The 22,838-nt window shown below is 38.1% G+C and overlaps 1 protein-coding gene across 1 annotated transcript; it reads right to left on the bottom strand.

The window, feature by feature from the left end:
• Window positions 1–1,843: 1,843 nt before the first annotated feature.
• On the bottom strand, window positions 1,844–20,932 carry MPP3 (MAGUK p55 scaffold protein 3). Its single transcript, XM_059830304.1, has 19 exons — window positions 20,907–20,932; window positions 20,624–20,734; window positions 19,232–19,350; window positions 18,653–18,730; window positions 16,556–16,636; window positions 15,882–16,019; window positions 14,850–14,931; window positions 13,297–13,382; window positions 11,689–11,763; window positions 10,450–10,646; window positions 10,026–10,090; window positions 8,806–8,826; window positions 8,308–8,349; window positions 7,721–7,885; window positions 6,944–7,024; window positions 5,454–5,547; window positions 4,548–4,656; window positions 3,594–3,716; window positions 1,844–2,651 (listed from the first exon to the last, which is right to left on the bottom strand). The coding sequence occupies exons 2-19, from the start codon at window positions 20,646–20,648 to the stop codon at window positions 2,472–2,474; spliced, it is 1,761 nt and encodes a 586-aa protein (XP_059686287.1). The 5' UTR covers window positions 20,649–20,734; window positions 20,907–20,932; the 3' UTR covers window positions 1,844–2,471.
• Between the last annotated feature and the right edge of the window lie 1,906 nt (window positions 20,933–22,838).

Genomic DNA, 22,838 nt, shown 5'->3' with positions numbered 1-22,838 from the left:
AGGCATGGCTAATGCAGCACGGACTCAGTATCTTGTCAGAATGGGAGTCTTGTCCTGGTAACAACCATCTTCTGCATGTACCCTTTTCCTAGGATTTTAGAACAAAAAGGAGCGTTGAATGTGTTTTTGGGTTTTTTTTTTTCCCCTACAACTGAAGCACACCTTAGCTACCTGCAAACTTTAGCATATAATACATAGCTTCTCACCATCCTTTCCTTCAAACCGAAAAAAATGAAACAAGCGTTTCTGACAGTGTCCCAAGTTAGTATCTGTGACTGTACATGAATACAGAGTATCTGCAAACACCTACAAAAAATTATTTAACTCCATACTGAATATTTCAGTTCACTTTTAATAGCAATATTGTATCTTAACATCTTAAGTTTTTACTTATTGTAACTTCAGGTGTACCTCTATATGTCATTTGCCTTGCTTCTCTTAATGCATATTATTTCTACTATCACGCGATGTTAGATCGTAAAGCATATGAATGAATTCATTTACCGCTAGTTTACATTTGGAATATTCTAAGCTGTTAGACAGCAACCTTGCTTTAAGTGAATTCTGACCCTTAGATAGTGTCTTACCTAGTTTTCTTTAAATTAAATCTGTATCCTCTAAACATGTTTATATCTTGCAGACTATAAAAACCAGCTTGTAATCTACAATATAGATCTATGGTGAGATCCATCTGCCCATTTCATATTTTCATAAACCAACTTAGTTTGAAATGCTGTTACTTAAATAGTTTTTAAAATATTACACTCAGTTTTTCATAGGATGAAGGTACATCTGTCACAAAATTCACTTGGCAATTCGTGTCTCTTGTCACGCTGGTTAATTCTGGTGGCCGTGCTGGGACAAGATTGCAGAGAGTTAATGGCAGAGCTGATGGGCCACCTGCATGTGAAGGAGCCCTTGTACATCTGCTGAGGCCACCAGTCTGGCAGCATACCTGCTCTGACAAGCCAGGGCACATATCTGACTGTGAAAAGTGCTTATTTGTGTGGGAATGGGAACCTCAATGCCTATAGGCAGGACGATACATGAAAATTGCCAGGATACATGTTTGGAGAAGATGGATACAGGTAACTGTCCTACACAACTTTTTAGGCTAGAGCTAATGTAGATTCAGTGACACTGGTATGTAAGAAATGTGCTTTTAATATGCAATGTTGTTAGTTTTGCTAAATGCAGTGGAACAAGAGTGAAGACTGGTGCACCAAAAGAGCAGAGTACATAGGAAAGATGCGACCTCAGCAGGCAGTGGAAAACAGGAACTAGTTTCAGCTAACATGCACCTGTTCAATACTCATAATTTTTTTCAAATCATTATAAAGCAAATCCTGTATATTCAAGTCTCCTGAAATATATACAAAGTCCTCTAACAGATAAGATTTCTTCTTCAGGACTCGATGTAGCCAATTAGATGCTCTGGAAGCCTTTACCTGGTTTGGAACAAAGGTAGTCATAAATGCTGGAAGGATGATGATTTGGACCTGCAGCTCAGCTACTTAGTACTTCAGCCTTATCCTTTTAGTGTCCTTTCTTGGAGCTGCTATGTTGGTGTCAAGGTGGTAGTGCATCAGGTAGCATTTGCAAAGATGTCTTGTAGAAAATAAGCTGCTTAAAAGGCCTATTTTAAATCATATGCAGTTATTTTCATGTAGACTAAAAAAATGTGTCTGGTTTATGAGCTGGCTAGTCACACAGGTGTGTTCACAGGTTGTTTAACATTTGTCCTGTATCTGTAAGAAGAGGCTGGGGAAGTGGGCATAAGCTATGGATGAGCAGACTCATACCTGTGCAAGACAACTTGGAAGCACTGGGAAATGTGGGATGGATGTAAAAAAACAAACCCCCCCTCTCAGCCACTAAAATATATAACTGGCCTAGTTTTAGTGTCTAATCAGAAGGGATTTGCAGCTAAACATCCTGAGTGAAGGGAAACGTGTTTTGCTGGCCTGTCAGCCAGTTGAACGTTTGAGTAATTGACATGGTGTAAGCACTCTCCAAAGAACCTAGCTGAAGTAGCTTGTTCTGTAGGCAGACTGGTTCCTGAAACATACCTTGTTCAGATGCTTTAACTCTAGCCACAAAATTTGTGGCCAAAAGATGAAAATTCCAGCTGGTTAGTGTCCTAGCACTACTTAGATGCTTTGGAAGTGTGGGACCCTCTGTGAAACTTTACTGTACAAAACACACTACTTACAGTCTGAAAGTCACACCAATCTTTTACTGATCTGTTTAGTCTTGAGTATTCACTTTTAAATGACACTGCTATTCAAGATTTTGATTCAGGAAGGCAGTGTCAGCTTCTGACCTTGTTTAGTTTGTCTCTTACAGTCTTTATGTATTACCTTCTAGGTAGTCCAGCAGTTTTGAAGTGAATTTGACATATTTCACTTGTCTAATCCATATATTTACAAGACGTTTTTATATAATCTTTCCCTTAATCAGATGATAACAAGCTATGACCTAACCCAGTTGACTGGCACCCAAAATGAATCCTTGTTTAGTTTCTCTAGCACAGTTTTCAGCTGATAACATGCACTCTGGAGATCTTCCTTCACCAGTACGGTGTCAATTAAATGGCCATACTGCTCTTCAATGAATGCTGCTGAATTAATAATTTCCTGCTGTTCTTCATCCTGCTGATCAACATGAGAAGATGGTATGAAATTTACAGCATGTCTTTTTAATTACTAGCATTTTAAAGTATATTAGCACAACAAGTCATTACTCCGAAAGGAAATGAAACAAGAGCTACTACCATTAGGAAAGGGTACGTAAGATATTACAGCTGAGCTCAAGGAGTGGTATGCTACTGCTGGAATGTGGTAGGCTGTTTCAAAAATGCAAGAGGTGATAAGGAAGGGGAAAAAAACATGTTACAGGAGGGATGTAAGATGGTAACACTGCATTTTATGAAGTTAGAGTCCCTACCTAACCTAACACCTGGAAATCATACTCCTCCAAAGTTAAAAAGGAATGCTGGACCCACTGTCCCCAAGTTCAATAATTTAAGGGCTTACATGAAAACCTCACCAAGTGAACTAAGTTCTGTTACATATAAATTCAAGTTGAGGTTACCCCAAGTAATGACATTATGCACTCTCAGTATTTCTGTTCACATTTACATATCACCAATTTGCAGTTGGTCTAGGTTTGGTCCTTGTAAGACATCCACATGCTGCATTTTGTGTGTACCCAATTAACAGCCTGGGTGGGTGTCACACTGGAGGTATCAGGAGTAGGTGGCTGCCCTTAACTATTTGATGGGGCTGCTCATCAGAAATGTAAAATTACTAGTTTATCCGAGTTCAGTAGCAGCTTCCCCTGCTGCAGCCTCGAGTGATGTACACAGATCCACACGGAAGATGTGCACTTTGCTTTGCATTACTTATATAGTTAAGTTTTAAGGGAGTCAAAAATCTCATTCTAAAGTTACAGTTGAAAGGCTGTATGTGCACAGGGCCCACTTAGCACCGCATTCTCGCTGTCATGGAAGAGCAGCTCTTCCATATCATAGAAATGCTAGTCCAAATACTTCTTTCATGTCTAGAAAAGGAGATTAAGGTTAGAATACTTACAAGGGGGGCTGAGATTTCTTCTGACACAGGAGATTTTAGGACATGTTTTTTCTTTTCTGGAATGAGAGGCTTCACAAAGATAACATAAGGCTTAAACTCAGGAGTCCTCAAGTGCTTTACTGCCTGTGAACATACGGTTTTTGTTACATCATTTTTAAATTTTTTATTTGTTATATGTCAATGATCTACTCAAACTGGCTTCAAGAGTTTCACTAGTACATGCTATGGTGTGAAGTAGTCTCTTGCTCTTCAAAAGAAAGGTTAATGTCAGTGTCCTGGCTAGCTTACAAGGGCACATGAACTTCCCAAAGCATGGTTTAACTGCATACCTGCCTTGCTATGCATTGCAATACCAGATACTGAGAAAAGTATAAAAAAAATTGACTTGACAGGCAAGTTATGGTTTGCTTTGCTTAAGAGGCCAAACACTGGAAATTTTAAACCTGGAATTCATCTGAGGTAGTATTAAAAGTCTTTTCCTAGCCCAGTTACAAAATCTGAATCAAAATTTCAAAGATTAACTGCCAGTATGGAGGGCTTAAGAGCAGGTATACTGGTGCTGGTTACAATGCTAGTAACGCTTCAGAGGCAATAGGAAGGAACAAGAATGAAAAACCCATCAATGCTCTTAAGTAGTCTCTCTAGGACTTAAGCAGGCTAGGACAGTGATGCACATTTCTCCTACAGCAAGGGAAAAATCCCACAGTGAGAACTGCTGAAGTGTCATCTAGGCTGTATCAACTAGACATCTAGGAACTGTAAACGCCACACTGCTTTCTGAGGAGCCCTATTCTGCTTAGGTAGCAGTCAGGCCACCTGTTAGAAACACAAGTCCTGAGAGCATCATTGTTCTTTGCAGAACAAGTAGCCACAAATGGTGAACAACATCAGTTACTTAGGCTGGCAGCCTAGTAAGAAATACTTGCTTTCTTTGAGATAAGCTGCAGAACTTACTTCAGGTACTACATCCACCAAACAAACCTTCTTTTTGGCCATCACGGACCGGATTGCCTCAAGACTTGTACCATACAGATTTTCTTTATATTCTCCATGTTCCACAAATCTAGAAAGTCAATACATTTTTAAATACCATCCACAAAGAATATTTAACTTACAACAACATTTGATAGCTGTTTCCTGAAGTCACAGGAGTCAAATGGGTGTGTGTGTGTGTGTGTGTGTGTTTATTTTTTCCCTTTTTCCCCCGCCCCCCCTTCTGGTTGCTTAGTAGCAATAGTCTTCTTCACATGTCACTAATAGCTAATCAGCACTACTGACAAATAGGGAAAGAAGCTGCATTCATTCAGTTGACTGATGTTCAAGCTTAATAGATGAAAGAGGATGTTTTTCACAGAAAACAGAACAAATCTGGCAAGGAAATGGACTCCAATTCTTCCATCTTCTGCGAGACTAGCCAAAAACCTGTACTTTCAGGAAACACAATCTTACAGGAAGTCCTTTATATCCACGGATTCAGTCTACAACACACTTTGAAGTAGACTTGTGAATAAAACTTGTTACCCATCATATTAAATGAAGAATAAGTAGGCCTGACTACACATCTGTTACTTTCACCAGATTCAATTCTGGCCAATTATATTACTTATTATATGCAGGCTTAGATTCTAACTTATGATCCTCCTACTCATCCTATGTTGTTTCTAAATGGTTTCTTACTAAATTTCTGAGTTCATGCTAACAGTCCAGCCTGAATAAAGAGCTTTTTACTTGGAAAGCTGAACCCTTCTAATACAGGTAGTCCAACTTTACACCTGATTTTGGTAGTTGTATGATGTAAGATTTAACTAGCAGTATTTTTGAAATACAGTCAATTATGGCAGTATTTTAAAATTGACTCACTTGTTTTGCTGCACATCTGTCTCAAATGATTGCTTAGAGACAAAATTGTATTCCACTCCTTCTTTCTCATGACTTTTCTTTGACCTGGTTGTATCTAGAAGAGAATGAAAGCAAGACACGGGAGACAGATCAGTCTTTGCAAACAACTGTATTTTCTCTGTTTAGTTCATCACGTTTTTATGACCTCAAACAAGGTAGTTACACACTGGCAAATTCAAATTAATATCAAATATAAATCAAACATTGTAATTTCGTTTTAAACTCAATCTCAAAAAATACAAGACCAAAAATGAAGTTGTTTTGCTCCCAAGCAGGTTAACACAAAAATTAGGAGGCAAACTTCTTATACCTCGTAGAAGCAGTAGAGTATACCCTATGGAAAACAGTATCTCTTAACTGTTTGGAATACTGGACTGTCATTTTCTTTGACACTTAGAAAATTATAAAGTCCTATTATACTGCTTCTGAATTTAGAGTAAGAATATCCCTGGCTGTTCTCCCATGCTACTGTGAAACTTACATAATGATGTGTGTCCTTTACCTTTGATGTTGTAATTTCTTTTAATAATGGTTATTACTGTAGGAGAAGCTTTGGTGATCATTCTACAAATCTATGCCTGGCCATAAAAGTTATGTCTGCTATTTTTTTTGTGTACGTGTTTAAATTGAAGTAAAAATTACCCATATGAATTCTACTGCTAACCCATTGGATGTTTGCCTGACAGACGTTTATTGAAAATCATAAGTAACATATAAACAGTGCCCTCAATGTTAATTTTTCGGTTTGCAAAAGTATCTTGCTGGGGAATACAAATATTGATGGATTATTTTTTTTGTGTCTGATTTTTTTTTTTTTAGAAAATAATCCAGCAAAAAAATTTCAGTGTAACTCTAGCCACAAACCCATGCAGCAGAATCACTCATTTCTCTATCACGGTGACTGGCTTGTTTGAACAGCCTAGATACACTAATCAACAATTTAAGATCTTGTACAAATTTCCACTTGGTTTACTGCTGTCTACTTTTTTTTTTTTTTTAAACGTTAGCTGGTATGATACTCTGAAGAAAAATCATCCTCTTAAACACGCGTAATGTTTGGTTGAATCTTAAGATAACTAGTTTTTCCACACTAGTTCTTTTTGCAATTTACAATCTCATTTTTTCTTCCTGTATTCAGTTTCTAATTTTTTTAATGGACACTGAGAAAATGCAATCTGTTCATTTGGAAAAACACAACTAAAAAAAAAAAAATAAACTGAGCTGACAGAATTCCAAAGTGCGTATGTGCCAAGTTATGTAGTGATCTATTCAGCTATTAAGGAGAAACATGGTATATTACAATGAGAAAAATAATTTGAAGTACTTCTGAAATATGCATATAATCAATAGTCAAAACACAAATTACCATTCATCAATGCAGCTAGCACTACACTGTTAGACAGCATTTATGGAATGAAGTGGCGACACACAAGTCAGTAAATTTTACTCACGTGGAACTGCAACACCATACTCCTGTGGATTCTCTGACACAACCTTCTGCTTGAGCTCGCTTAATTTGGCCCCCAAACAACCTAATAAAATAGAACTTACTGATAGATTTCTGTGTGGAATGAAATACTGCAAAGAGAATAAATAATATCAATTTCGCACAAATAATATGATACAGGAGTGTGCTTGAAGAAACCTGTACGTGAGAGATGTCATGACCCACCACATTCTGCTTTGAAGAGTATCAGGAACAGACTGAATCCTTGAACAGCTGTTGAACAAATATTTGTCAGGCACTAAGTCAGAAAATCTGTAATCTTAGCAGTCAGTTTTATGAGATACCTTTGATTTCTATGATATCCTAGGAAACTGGCTTAACACAAAGCTGTTAAGCGCACCGATTTAAAATTGCATGCAAAATTTTGTTAGATAATTCTAACATCTACCTTTTCATCAGTTGTTCTGACAGTGTAAGTATGCATGTTTGAGTGAGACCCAATGGAAAGTGAATCAGAAAAAATAAGAAATGGTCCTGCATCATTATTTTTAGAAGAATTCGGTGAGTTTCGTTGTTTTTTCGGTTTTTGTTTTGGGGTTTTTTTTTAAATGTTGTTTAAAAGACGAGAACAACTTCTGACCAAAACCAGAAAAACCTATTTAAAGAAACCCACCAGAACCACAAAAACCAAACCTAAACACCTAAAGAAAGCCTCTTGGAGTGCAGGGGATAAGGGAAGAGGGAGATACGTGACAAATTTTCAACCAATTGTGTATCTTACCAATCAAAACCACCAGCCTCTGCTGTTCACCAGGCTGCTGCTGATATTTTGTGACTTCTTCGTACGTTAGGAACTCTGCTGCGTCTGCCTGCTCTGCTTGCTTTCCTTCGTTCAGATTGTTCTCCTTATCTTTACGACTTAATCTAAAGCTCCTGCGTAAGCCAGCTGCAGAGGAAATCAAAAGCTATATTAAACCATATCTCCCCTTACCTAAATTTTCAAGCTTGTTCAGCTAGAAGTTACTCTGTCTTTGAACACCATTTACTCTCACAATTTTTTTTAATAATCCAACCAGTGTGCATATGCTAACCTTATAGATGACAAATTTGCATATCAGATAGAAAACCAAGCACCCAATCTATAATAACCCCCCCCCCCTTATATCACCTTGAGTTGCCAAGTGTTGGCTATGCCAAAGGCCAGTTATGCCCCTGCACAGAGATAGTCTACTTTATGAATGTATGGGAAATTAACTCTAATGTAAATAAGCTAGTTTTTCTTTTTTAATGTGGGGTGGGGTTTTGTGGTGTGGTTTTTTTTTTTTCAGGTGTGTGTTAGGGAAAAGGAAAGGGACTTTGGTTTCTCACCGATATACTGTCCGTTGAAATATCCTTCACAGTCACAGTCTTCTGTAAATTAAAAAGCGGGGGGGGTGGGGAGGGTAAGGGCGCAGGGGAGAAGAGAGTGAGAGGGGAGGAATGAGATATCTTAAACAGTGCCTGCGATACGAGTCTGGCTCCCTGATGAGGGAAGGAGAAGTTTTATATCTTGCATTATGTGCCCACACTTTTCTAACACAAATATTAATGATACAAAAAATATTTGCCTTGGCTAGGGGTTTATATTTTAAAAAATCCTTGATGTTGATGTTGCACAAGAGAATTTTACATCTCTGTAAATTTGGAAGTTATCATTACCTAAGCCATCAATCCAAATTAAGCTAGTTATTATTTTAACACAGGAAGAAACCGCTATAGGAACAAGCTGTATATACTATTCCCTTTGCTTGGGGGCTTAGCAAGTATTTTAGAAAAATGCATTGGTTGTTTGTATTCAGACAGAAAATTAGTTAGGAGAGTACCTACCTTTATCAGAAGACTGATCATCTGTAGTTAGCATGAAAGGCAGAGTTGGTAGGATATTAAAAGACTGGCAAATGATTTAGTAAAATTCAGAGGGAATGGAAAGGACAGTTCTTTTGGTCTGATTTGCTTAACAGGCTTTTCTATCTTAAAAAAAATAATGCAGTAATGTACCCTTATCAACTGATTAAGACTTTTTTTTGGCTAAAATTTAGTACTATGACCAGTTATCAGCTTAATTGTATCGAGAACGTCTGACAAACAGCTTAAGTAGTAATCCTCATTACATGCCTCCTAACATTGAACGTAATGGAAATGAATTTGGAAAAGCTTCATTTAAATGAGTAATGCTATTTTATAATTTGGTTGAGCATCTCCCCTCCTCTTCGTAGCATAAGAATACCCGTATCTCTGTAAGAATACCTGTATCTCTTCATGAGATGTGCCATGCACCATGTGTCAGAAGTTCACTTATATCACTGAAGATGGACAATTTCCAGATTCCTAGTCTACATGGGGTAGCACTCCTAGTATAATGTCTAGCGTCACACAGTCACAGAGCTGCCCCACATCAATAACAGCTGTGCTGAAATACCCAAGAGCAACGGAAATAGTGTATTCTGGGATACTACAGAATGTCTTCTGCCTTTCATCACTGACTAGCAATTCCATTACAAGCAGCAGGTTTTGTGTGAATAATTCACTGACAGAAGCTTCAAAGCTGTAAACAAGAATCACTTTAAAGCCTACTTAAGATCTGCTCTGTAATGCTAAGCCTGAAATGCAGATGGTATTGCCAGCTCCAGTGATTTTTATCCTCCTTAAAGCTACAGTTTATTTTCATATGAGCTTAGAGTGATGTCATGTACTTCTTACGGAAGAATTTCAAGAAGTACGCATTGGGTTACTTCTGCAGCTTTCAGGTTTCAAACTGTAGAAAAAAATGTGAACACTAGCAAATTTTACAGCATCTAAACGATGTGTAAGGCCTCACGTTCTTGAAAGCAGGAAGAGAGGGACTGCCATGTTTTTTGAAAACCATAGGCACTAGCAACACTGGATAAAGCTCAAACCTAAATCCTATCATGTAGTAGCTTGTATCCATGCAAATCAATCAATCAATGGCAGATTATGCAAAAACATAGTCAAACACGTCATTAACAGAAAATTACTGAGAAGTTGGTATCAACTAAGACATCACTGAAGGAACAGAACAGACTTACATAGTGGTTTCTTCACAGTTCTGGGATTCTGCAGAGTGCCTATTGTTCTTCTGTAAGTCAGTCGTCTAAATAGAAAATAATATTTTAGCCATGTAAGATCAGAATTATAAAGAATTTATAGCATGTTATACATATAGCATTGAAAATAAAGAATGAAATAGAGCTTTTCCTTAAAAGACTTTTTCTTTAAAACTGTGACGGTCCCAGATTGCTACTGATAAGTGACTGAGAGAGAAGATTCTAAAACATTTTAGGCTTTCATACATCAGAGCACAGAAATCAGTAGCATGTTAATTGTATCAATGTGATTTTTTTTCTATTTCCTTTCCTTTTCTTGCCCTTCATTTCCTGTGAAAAAAAAGCAGCGTAAAATCAGTGTGACACTATACGTGTGAAAAAAATTCTGTAATCTTCATTGACAAACCTTTCTTGGAACTGTTTTGAGGGGATTAAGCCTGCTCTGAGGTTGGTATCTCCAACACGCTTTGCTTGCCACCATGTGGGATCATCTTGGCTTACAACTTCTAGGACGTGTCGTCTCTTAAATGGCAGCCCAGCCTCCTGGCAGGGAATGGCTCTGTCTTCTTTGGGATTATAGCAGAAAAGCGCCCTCATAAACACCTTTAAAAGAAAGTATCACATTCTTTCTTCTTGTCCTATTTGGAATTTCAAACTGCCTTTAAAAGGCTTCCCCAATGCTTTTACACTGCTAACTACATATACTCTTGATCTCTCCTTTATGTTTTACGGTACTCAAAAGTACCGAAACCTAGCAAGCTGCATCTGTATTTTGACTTCTCATGCAGAAAAATAAACTAACTTTCAAGCACATACCCAGTCATTAGGTATTGTCATTGTGGAACATGAGACTCAAAGTCCCAAAAAACACAGTTCACAGTCTACGTAAGTACTAAATGCCACAAACAAATAAAGAAAATTAAGGGGAGGGAGAAAACGATAAAAAGGGATTTATGGTAAAGTTACCCCATTATAAAGACTGTCCTTAAAATGTTCCTTCAATGCATCAAGATCTACTATTTAACTTTGGCTTTGCATCTTACCACTATTTAACACATCACAGCAGAACTACTTTTAAAAGTGATTTGCGGGGCTTCAAGGAAAAATCCGGCAAGTGAGAGCAGGGAAATAGAAATAGAGATTGACAAAGGAATCCTATAAGGGAGCAGTCGAACAGCAAGTCATTGCTGATCAAGGAGGACAAATGAAGCACTCAGAGAGGTGTGTTGATGTTTGCAGTGAGCTAATGGGGTCAAACGATGAATGCAGCTCTGTTTGCAAATAGGTCTGTTTTGACTCAAGTGAGTGGCAAAATGCCTAGAGATAATGGACAGATAGCAGCTGTCATGGTAAGAGGAGATTGGCAGGATCACCAATATTTTAATTACGTGAACAAAAAGAAGAGGCTAGATTTCAGAAATGCTATGAAAGAACGTGTGCCAAGATGATGAAGACGACAGGAGTCATCTAAGTAATTCTACTGAATAAAAGGGCACTGCATTTTACAACAAGAAACTGCTCTTTTTAGTTCAATTATGGGTCTGTGACACGCCTCACTGAAACAGCAGGAATCCTGCATTTACAGAGATACCAGCATTGTATAAATACGGAAACGCATGCTTCAGTATTTCACTAAGTTGAGTACCTTGCTGTCTTTTAGACGATCTTCTTCTTTGATGGCTGGAATTATTTTTAATGTTATTGATCCCTGAGACTGAGCCTGAGAAGGAGAGAAATGGTTTTTATTTTGAAAGCAGGACTAGGACACAATGCAGACTATTCAAGTTCCAGTTTAGGAGCTAGTGTCTGTCTCTTCTTCTCAGTACTTTAATAGGCCAAGCTAATCCACTATTTAACTTCCTTACAAAGACTATCATGATGTTCCATGAATCCTGCACAAGAGTGTCTTCCCCATGGAGACGTCCACAGTAACTACTTGGCTAGAACATATTAAGACCTGCATTAAAATTCCTTCATTTGCTTTTAGCACCTGTGTTCATTTCTGGATTACAGTTCACAGGGCATTAAATACTTCTGTGGTATTTAGTACAACACTAACTTAAGTTTTTACATTTTTACATTTTACCATTTTAAAGTGCTCCTTTGAAAAAATATTGCTGTATTTTCCCACATAGTGGCTAACTGATTAGGGTGAAATGTAAACATCTACAAAATAAACATCTACTTTCACTCTAGAAATCTTTGCTAGTAAATTTCAATTATTAGTTACAGTAAATTAAAGAACACTTCTAGGTGCTTTGGAAATCTAGAATAGGTTTATGTGATCTATTTTAGAGGCCTTATTTTGGATGAGATGAACTGCATCCTAGGGAAGCCTGCTATTCTGCACCAATTAAAAAGGAAACCCGGACAATCAGCTTGGACAAACATTTGTAGCTCTTCCTCAAAAAATAAACAGTGAAAAGGAAATATTACATTGCAGGCATTTAAAACGGAACAGATCAATAGCATCCCAGGGTCCCCACAAATAAAACTTCACACAGTATTTCAAAACACTATTTTGATCCTCCCGGCCCAAGTTAAAAGCAGTCATTCTCCTTATTGAGAATTATTTTGATCTAAATTTAAATTAGGTGATGGAACCGATGCCAGATACTTCAGTCTCCTAGTGCTGCCATTCTTCTTACTGTGTCCCTAACTCCACTCCACACCAAGACAAGGGGGAACCAAGTCACAAGAGGGGAGTCAGAGACAAATAAGTGTAAGAGCTATGACACTTTCTGCAACGCAGCAGGCTGACCACAGATGTGGAGGTTTAGAAAGCGTTGCCAAGATTTGTGGGCATTAATGTTAGCGAAGCTTGAAGCAAGAATTTGCTAATGTTACAAGGAATCTGCTGGTAAAGAACAGACTGACAGCTCTATTAGACACACAGCCGAGACTTTCTTCAGCTTCCTAACGTACCGTATTATGAATAAACTGCTTATCTTCTAGGAATGCACTTTTAATTTGCTTGTCATAAACAAAGCATGAAAGCAAAGTTCTTGACAGAGAAACACGTAACTTTCTATTTGTATCATCTTACTTGGTACCGATTCAGTTCGCAGAGGTTTCTGAAGTCAAAAGGAGAAGGCTAATCCACTGGGAGAAGAAAAACGCTTAATGCAAAGACAAGCAGGAACTGCATCTTTTAGCTCTATACATATTTTAAACGCATGGTTAAATTTCATCAACTATTGTAATTACTAGATCACTCAACAGAAAAGATCTTGAAATGAAAACAGGTGCAGACCAAAATCTGACTTATTTCTTCTGGTCGTTTGTGAAGCACAGTAATACCATTGACTTCTCTTAGCTCATCTCCAACATGGACAAGACCTGAAAAGATGGTAAGTAAATTAAAATAAGTCTACAGACTGGAAAGCACAACTCCTCTGATGTCCGACCTAAGTCAACAGCACATACCTCCTCTCCTCCCTCCCCCAGCTTAATGGATTTCCCACCAGAGCCAAGTGCCTCTGTTGGCAATGTGCTCTGAAGTCTCCCGCCCTTATTCCATGTGGCATTTTTTTTCGTGCAGCAGAGTCTCACAGCAGACCAGCGTGGAGACAGAGAACATGTGGCAAGATACTCTGGAAAATCACTGCCTCTATATTTGGATCAGCACTAAGAATGCAAAACTGGAATAGTTTCATGAGGATAATTAAATCTTGTAGAGTTAGGAGACACGCTGCTGACTATAAAGGCAGGAACGACATAGCCGTCAACTGACGGATCAACACTACACAGTCCCAGAAAGAATGTTGGACTAATTCTTTTTAACAAGCCTTGAAGAGGCTCTTACAAGTTTTAGGTTTGTTTATCCAGTTCAGTAAGAAATGTCGTACTTGTGTTATATAACTACTGTTAACTGACATAAAAGTATTTCTCAGTAAAGCAAACAGAAAACAACATGATACACTGAATAAACCAAGATACTAGATTGAAGGTAAAAAACCCATTCTTTTCTTTCTTCTGAAGCTTAGACCTACATCTCCCATCTCTGTTGGCATTTTTTTCCTAGCAGCTGTTTTAGAGAAAAACATATCTAATTAATTTGATTACTGATGAAACACAGAATGCTAAGTGCATGCTCTTGTCATGTCACATTACATTTATCAGATTACACTAATTTGAAGAATGGTAACCATCAGGAAGAAAGCTGTAATTAGCTAATATTTTTTCATCACAGTAATCCATTAATTTTGGGATTGCATTACTTGTATATCAAAAAAGTGCATATAAAGCCAATTCAGCTTATTTAATAAAATCTGGATGATCACCTTCTAGAAAATGGAAGGTCAAATACTGCATGAATTAACCCTGTAGATCCTGAAAGCATGCTGAATGACAGCCTATGCACAGAAGTCTCTCCTGCCATTAGACACCTGAAATTCAGTTGTCAAGTGAGCTTACCATGAGGCTCCCTTTATAGTCGATAAGGAAGAAAGGCAATTCCAGCAATGACCTGTCCCATTCTTAAGCTCATTTGGGTTACTTGTTCTCCAGCAATGTCCATCTCCCTCCACTAACTACACAGAGAGCCTACATACTAGTTCAAACTCAACATCTAACATTTGCCTATTAAGATTTCGACAGGCTGTGATCTTTTTTTTACAAAATAGTCTATACAGATATTAAACACCTGTGTCCAAAGGACTGGTTTTGGAATGAATAACCATCAAATTTAGTTAGAGATTATCACTCTAGGTATGTTTATACAGTACGTGGGTGCATGCATAATTTTGGAAATCTTAAAACAGTTTACGAATGCAATTTTAAATCCCCTTTTCTTCAGAAATTTACCGCTGCGATCAGCTGCACCACCTCTCATGATCCTTGCTACAATCACAGCTCCTGTATGCTCATCTCTTCTGATGGTAGCTCCCTGAAATAATACACCCCCCCCCCCAAGAAACCATCGTAAGAAATTTGCTTAGAATACAATACAGTGAGCAGTGAAATAACACATAAGCTAATGTGTCTTTTAAACCGGAATTAATTTGTTCTATAAACTTTGTCTTCCTCCTTGACAATTTTCACCATTATTCAACTTTTGCCTGTGCCCATGTCATGTGACTATGGAAAGGTGTGCACACCTTTCTTTCTGCTGACTTTGCTGAGTGCTTACACTACCTACATTACTGTGGTGATCAAAGTCACTCAAGTGTGCAGAACACAATTTCTTAAAACAAGCCTGCTCTATGTGTCTTCTGAATCTTTATACAATACATATAAAAGCAAGGAAAGCCAAGTAATTAGATTTTTTTTTTTACTTCTCCTACCTCTGCTGGCAATATAAAGCTTTAATCAGGCACTAAGTCACTGCTCCCTTCTACTACCTACTGTCATATACAAAAAGCACTTTAGCAGATTTCTTCCCCAACGCAATTGTTCTTTCTCAGGAACTGAATTCTTCCATTTCCATTTGTATAAAATTAGGACCTTGTCAATATAATGTTTACATATAGCTATCAAACATACTCTTACCATACATCACTGACTTTCATGCAAACAAAGGTATTAATTCATTGAATGTTAGCTACAATATGAAAAGAATAAGTATACTAAACGTAATTGCTTCAACATACACAGTTTCCTCAGAGATCGTGTGCCCTGCGTTAACTGGCATTATAAACCCATGCCTATAAAGTGTCTCACGCAAAATTGTGAAGGTGTATTTACCAAAGTTTTCTTTTTATGTTATTTTACTAGCTTCAGACCAGTCCTAGTTTTTGCAGACTATTTGACGATATCTTCAAGTATCTCCTCCATACTCACAATAACACTTTTGCACTACAGAGTTTCATGACTAGAGATGGGTTATCTTATATGTACCAAGGGTTCTTTATTTTTCACTAGCCGAACAATTTTCACTGATTCCTCATCAAAATCATCATCAAAGTTATCGGGTAGAGGTGGAAGGACTGGGTCAAAGTTCTTCTGTGCTACCGTGTCATGTACTACAAGCATTGCCTGCATGAAGGAAATAAACAGTAATGTAATGGGGTAATATTACAGTTTCCAGTTCTCACGTTTCCAACATTACAGCAAATTTAAACCTCCCTCTTCCCACTCTCACCATAAATCCACCCCAAAAAAAGATTTAGCAATTATCTTACCCATCATGTAAACTACATACTGGTATATGTTGATATTTAAAGTAAATCCAGGCAATAACAAAGCTCAGCCTATATAAACTTACAGAATGGAGGTGGACTATGGAAAGCAAAAAGTTGACAAATGGTAATTTTCTTTTCTCCTCGCTCAGAAAATATTAAGAAGGGGAGGGAAGACAACATAGTGCATTATGCATGAAAGGCCTACGCTATGTCTTCTCAATCTGTTTCACATCCTAAAGCCTGTGCGGAAAGTCATAGTGAAATAGAATTACAGTTTGTATTAGGTTTTTCCTTTCTCTTAGGGACTCTCCAATGTAACTTTTCCATTACAGAAGGTTCTATTGGAATTCTGCAAAGGAATTTCGTTAAGGTCTCTGTTGTGTTTTTTACCCTGAGATGTGGTGTTGACAACAGCTGAAGTAGCTCTTTTTCTTCATTATTCACTGGTGCAGTCTGCAATTCTTCTATTACCTTTAAAATAAAAATTAACAACCTCAAAATAAAAGGAGTCCACCAAACAAGATCATGTATTTGCAAGCAAGTGTTTCTGGTGAGTGTTTGCTAACTTCTATCATCCTTCAAAGTAGTGTGCACAGATCAAAAATAATCCCAATCAATAGTGCATGAATCCTAAAAGAAAATTAAAGCTTTTTCATCTATTTTATTAGATAGTGCAGGAAGACATCATCAGAAATCAGGATCCTAGCCCCTAAACATACATTTTAAGAGTTATTCTGCCAATATAATTTCAGAAATGAGTTCTGAAATTTTAAATTCTATATGAAATCCATGATATGTGAAACAACACTCATGCTTATACTATGAAAAAGCGTTGAATTCTCTCTGTAACCAGGTAGCATTACCCGTGTGGAACATGTAACAGAAGTTCCCTCATTCCCCCGCAAAGCCTGGATACCAAAATATACCGTGGAGTCTCAGGCCTTCCAAACAAAAGATTAGATAAATAATGGACTTTTGGACTAGGCTGGTTGGGTGGGAGGAGAAAGAAGCGGGGGGGAGGGAGGAGGAAGGGAGAAGGGGTTGAGGCAGGAGAGATTTCCTTTCCCTGTAAAGGGTTCTAGATAGGGAAGTCGTATAGTCCTGTATAAAATTTCTCCTCTGCTGTTGAGAAGATGGTAATTTTGTATGACTTGACAGGCAGCAGTGCCAAAACTTTTATGGAGGCAGTAGGCTATTTGTGGGAAAGAAGAGAGGGGGTATGCTGCAGGTTAAGATGGGGCAGTGGGGTCTCCTGGCTTGGCAAAGGGAGGAATTCTAGCTCGCAAACCTTCCACAGCCCTTTGCTACACTTTGGAAGAAAACAGGCACAAGCCACTTGCAAAGAGCTGTCAAAGGCAGTATAAATTTCACTTTTTTCAGGCACGTGGCATGCTACAAACAAATCTAAGATACAACTTTGCTCTGTGAATAGACTGGGGGATGAATGGATTGAGAGCAGCCCTAAGGAGAAGGACTTGGGGATACTGGAGGATGAAAAATCAGATATACGACGGCAATGTGTGCTTGCAGCCCAGAAAACCAATCGTATCCCAGAGTGCATAAAGAGAAGCATGGCCAGCAGGTCAAGGGAGGCGATTCTCCTGCTCTACTTCGTTCCCGTGAGAACCCCCATCTGGAATACTGCATCCACTTCCAGGGTCCCCAGTACAAGACAGACAGGGACCTGTTAGAGCATGTCCGAGGAGGACCACGAAAATCATCCGAGGGCTGGAACACCTCTCCTATGAAGAAAGACTGAAACAGTTGGGGGTTGTTCAGCCTGGAGAAGAGAAGACTCTGGGGAGACCTTATTGCTGCCTTTTAATACATAAAGTGGGCTTACAAGAAAGATGGAGACAAGCTTTTTACCAAGACTTGTAGTGACAGGACAAGGGGCAGCAGTTTTAAACTGAAAGAGGGCAGGTTTAGATTGGATATAAGGAAGCATTTTTTTTTTACGATGAGGGTGGTGAGATGCTGGAACAGGCTGCCCAGAGAAGTTGTCGATGCCCCACCATTGGAAATGTTCAAAGTCAGGCTGGACAGGGCTTTGAGCAACCTGCTCTAGTGAAAGGCGGCCCTGCCCATGGCAGGGCAGTTAGACTAGATGATCCTTCCAACCCAAACCATTCTATGTGAACAGCAATGCTGCTTGGGTTGTAATGGATTTAAGTCCTTCAGACTGAATGCTTAGCTGTGATAGTCTATTGTCAAGAAAGGACTGAATGCTTTTTGCAGCCTCTCCCTTATAAAGGCCATTAATAACATCCTTCTGATTTACTTGCCTGTGTCTGTCTTCACTGAAGATTTAATGACATGATATTTTTTAGCTCTCATTTCCTTGGTCAATCATGAGTGAAACCAGCCAACAGATTCCAAAAAACAGTTGGGGAAGATGAGAAATATGTACACAATTGCAAAGCTTTGACTTGCTAGAAAAGCAGGCTTAAATAATAGGAGAATAAGGTGACAAGAATGTTTACTCACATCTTCAACTAATCCTGCTGCACTATGTAAAACAGGAGTTGGACTCTGTCTTTCGTAATGACGGAGTTTTTCATGAATCTGAAAAAGATTATTCAGGTATATTACTACAGAGATATACAAAACTTCCTAAATATACTTACACTGGAATTTTTTTATATTTAAGGAATATAATTTTTCTGAGATAAGTGTCAGAAAAATAACCTCTCTTGGGGTTATTTTTGTTTTGTTTAGGAGTCTTTTAGTTTTCTTTTTGCTCATGCTAGTTTCAAAGACAGACAGAAAATCTGTTAAAACTTCAGCAGCATAAGGGAAAAAATGAAGCCATCTCACACAGCTTTTTAGCTACAGGACACAGTATCTGCATTTTGGCATTCAAGGCAGAAATGTTTTTTCTGAACAAAGTATGTTAATTGTCAACAAATGTTCTTAATGCTTGTGCTTAAATAAATACATGCTTTGGTCAGTATAGAATTCTAAAAAAAAAAAAAAAAGCTTTGGCAAAGTAAACGGTTGATAAATCAAGGGAACAGGGAATAAGTAACCTGTAAGGCAAGTGTATGTTCATAAACAAATTTTTACCTTCATCAGATAGCTGAGACTCTTTTCACTGAAGACATCCCTAAGGAATCCCATTTCCTCTTTATGATTTGAATCAGGTCTTAGCTGAGATGTCAAAAGGGCCAAAGTTTCATGCAATCCTAAATTTAAATTCAAGACAGAACAAAAGCTTTGTAGATAGTATGTCCCATGGGTCCTTCTATTGCAGACTTAACATCAACTACATTTACTTGGGTACCATCTTGGTGATCATTAAGTTTGCAGAGAGATTTGTGCTTATCTTCCACGCATTTTGTAATGCCCCCTTCTTAAGTGGCAAACACAGCTTATATCATACTAAGGCAAGAGCTACCAAAGCAATACATATTTTTAAAGACATTACCAAGAGCTACCAAAGAAATACATATTTTTAAAGACATTACTTTTGAAGTTTCCCCCTTCATGTTAATTACCCTTTGTTTCTAGAACAGCTAGCTCTCTAACAAACTTTGAGTTATTAGAGTGCCACAGCAGACAAACGAAATGACTGAACTACCTCCTTTGTTGCACAGCTACCAACTCTACTTCCCGAGCAACTTTGCTTACAAGTGTTATCCTGCCCTTTCTATCTCTGAGGCACCTGTTAGAAGTCAGGTCTGACCAGAGGAGGAAAGGACCGGTGTAGATTTCCACCGCAGGGGAAGCAAAGCTTATGGCTAGTTTTCTAAAAAGTGCTTAAATCATCAATATCCCAATTTTGCAGTGCACAGGGCCAGACAAACATTAGTTTTTTTGTGGTGGACCATGACTGGGAAAACAAAACAAAACAAAACAAAAAAAAAAGGGGCATATGTGCTAAAATCTGCTCCTTTGGCTATTCTCTCCATGAACTTTAGAGTGCATTTGCATCCAGGAGACTCAAATTCACTTTTGCTTTAAAACTCAGTATTGTTAGTGTATACGACTTCACCCTAGGTAGCATACTGGAGAAGCAGGTTAGCAAGCCTTGAATGGAATCACTGCTTTTTAAGTCAAAAGGAAGAATATTAATAAAGCTTACCAACACCTATTCAGAAAATATTAAGAAGTGGCACAGCAAGCAACAGAGATATAAGGGCTGATCTTTAATAAGTATGTGTAGAAACCAGTGTTATACTGAGAGGTTGAAGTTTGTCCACAGGAGCCTGTCTACCAGCATATATTCAGGTGCTGTAGGGTTCTTATGAAACTAGGTTTCCTGAAATCTGACTAACTTTATTAATTTCCACCTTTTATACACCACCTTCCTTGTTTTCTTTTAGGTAATTACTAAGAAATCTAGTTGAACTTTCTTAATTCTACTTTATTTAACTCCAATTTGATTTCATTTCCTGTGTGAAACACAAACACTAAGATTTCAGTCACTGGTCTGTTGAAAGCATGCAGGTTAGTTACCTGAGTCTTCCGAAAGCACTGGCATGGCTTTGTTCTTAATCTTAGAGACAAATGTTCAACTTAAATCAACACGACTGTTTCTTCTTTCTGGACTGCGATTCAGAGGCAGTCCTGAAATGAGCAAAGATAATACCTAAGCTCAAGCATGCGAGAAAAACGTAAAAATAGTAAATTCCTAGTACATCTTTCTATCAAGTGTCCAGTTTAACCTGACTCCAGCAGAGTCCTGCAGTTATTCTGCTACGCAAGTAACAACATGAAAAATATTATGTTATATAATAACCTTATGGTATCTTGGATAAAGCTGATGCTGAAGAGTGCAGATGCTTCCCTAGTCTCTTCTCGAGACAGACAGTTTTAGAAGGCCTAAGTAATGGTCTGAAAAGACAGAAAAGAAAAAAGCATGCTGCAGAATGGAAGTCTAAAAGCACCAATTAACACCATATGCACAGAAATAGAGAGAGCATGCAGGAGGACGCCATGTTCTGGGGCTTTCTAAAAGCACACCTCAAAGGAATCTACATCCCCCTGGCATTCTGATGCAGACCACGCTACAATTACATGCAACTCATTAAAGCTAGTAGGAGCATCACTCCATCAACCTTGGTCATGGGTACTGAGGATGCTACAACAAATAAGGCTACTTCCATTGCTCAAAAGCTCCACTAGATGCTTTTATTGCTGATTCTTCTTGTAACTGAGAGCAAATGACTCCAAGAGCAATTTCACTCCAAACTGCAAAACTGAATCTATGCTTATAATCGACAGTCCAAGATGAAACACTTTTTGTGTGTTCCAGGGCATTTAAAATCTCGTCCATGCTCATAAAGTTCATCACACTAATGCTTGCAGAAAAATAAACAGCCATTATAGCACGCTAAAATTATTAGAAAGAAATGTGGGATACTCCAACTCTTTGCTAAATGCAATAAAGAATGCTCCTTGTGTTTCTATTTGTAGGTAAATCTCTGATATTTTGATTGCATGACACAAGTTTTGATGGTTTTCTGATTCAACTTTATTTTTATTAGCTGCCTGAAAATACCATAGTACTGCATGGCAAATTATCATATACTAGTTTAGCTAATTTTCTAGATTCCTGAGTTTCTTTGCAACATACTGTAATAGTAAGCTGAACAATCACCTGTGTTTTGCATCCCATATTTTCTATTTCTATGCTTAATTAGCCTACCTAGGTATCAAAACATAACTGAGTTCTCTAAGCAAGTTAACTGAAAGTGTGTTGAAATTTCACTCTAATCCATGGATTGTACTCAAGTGTATTACATATACTGCACATTTATTTACTTAACTTTGAAAAGCATTTTTATTACCTATTGCTTTCAAGAAATAAACATTTCACATCCCCCCCCCCCCCCCCCAAAAGAAACGTATAGATAATTCATCCAACCGCTCTGGTTCCTCGACTCTTGCATTTCATTTGACATGTATTTAAAATCTCTAATTATCAAGAAAGGGAACTTTAATTGTGTGCTCTGTCTTTGTAAGAACATGTGCTTCCCACAGTCAAATTTATTTAGCACAAAAACCCAAGAAAACCTGAGTTATTTTCCAGACTCTTAGCGAAAAAGCAACCTACACAGGAATTTGGAAAATACATGTTTTACCATCTCAAAAACCTGACAGCAAACTTAGGAGCACCAGAATTAGACAAGTTAGGCACAGCAATCAAAATGGAGGGTTCCTCTAGAGCCATTCCCCATGCTCTGTAAAAATCCTGTTAGCCAGGACTAACTGGAATGAACAGTCAGAAGAATGAAAAGCATTCCATATCCAGTAACTTGTCACCAGCATGCTCTATGGCAATACTCAGGGCTGGCTTCAAGGTATTACATTCAGCCCCAGCGTATGGTATTTTGCAAGAGGGGCTCAAACCCATGAATATGTCCTTTCATCATTGTAGTATGAATAGGCTGAAATACACTTTTCCTCTTTAAAAGTATCTACCCTAAACGACAATTCATTTTTCACACATATCCTTGCACAGCTGTTCCCGAGACAGAACATTTGAGCCACCTTCCCTGGCTAGGGAAAGGACTGTTGATATTTGGAAAAGGCTAAATAAACTGAACTGATGCTGTACATGGGGTCAAGGAAGAGGATTAAACAGAAGCATAATACGCTTTGGCATATCCCCATTACCTTGGAAAAGAAACCTAGTGTGGTTCACAGCCTAATACAACATAAAACTTCT

This window comes from Gavia stellata, chromosome 28, assembly GCF_030936135.1.
Source record: "Gavia stellata isolate bGavSte3 chromosome 28, bGavSte3.hap2, whole genome shotgun sequence".
Classification (NCBI taxonomy): domain Eukaryota; kingdom Metazoa; phylum Chordata; class Aves; order Gaviiformes; family Gaviidae; genus Gavia; species Gavia stellata.
Note: the sequence above shows the minus strand (reverse complement) of the source record. Positions and strands in the feature narration are given on the sequence as shown.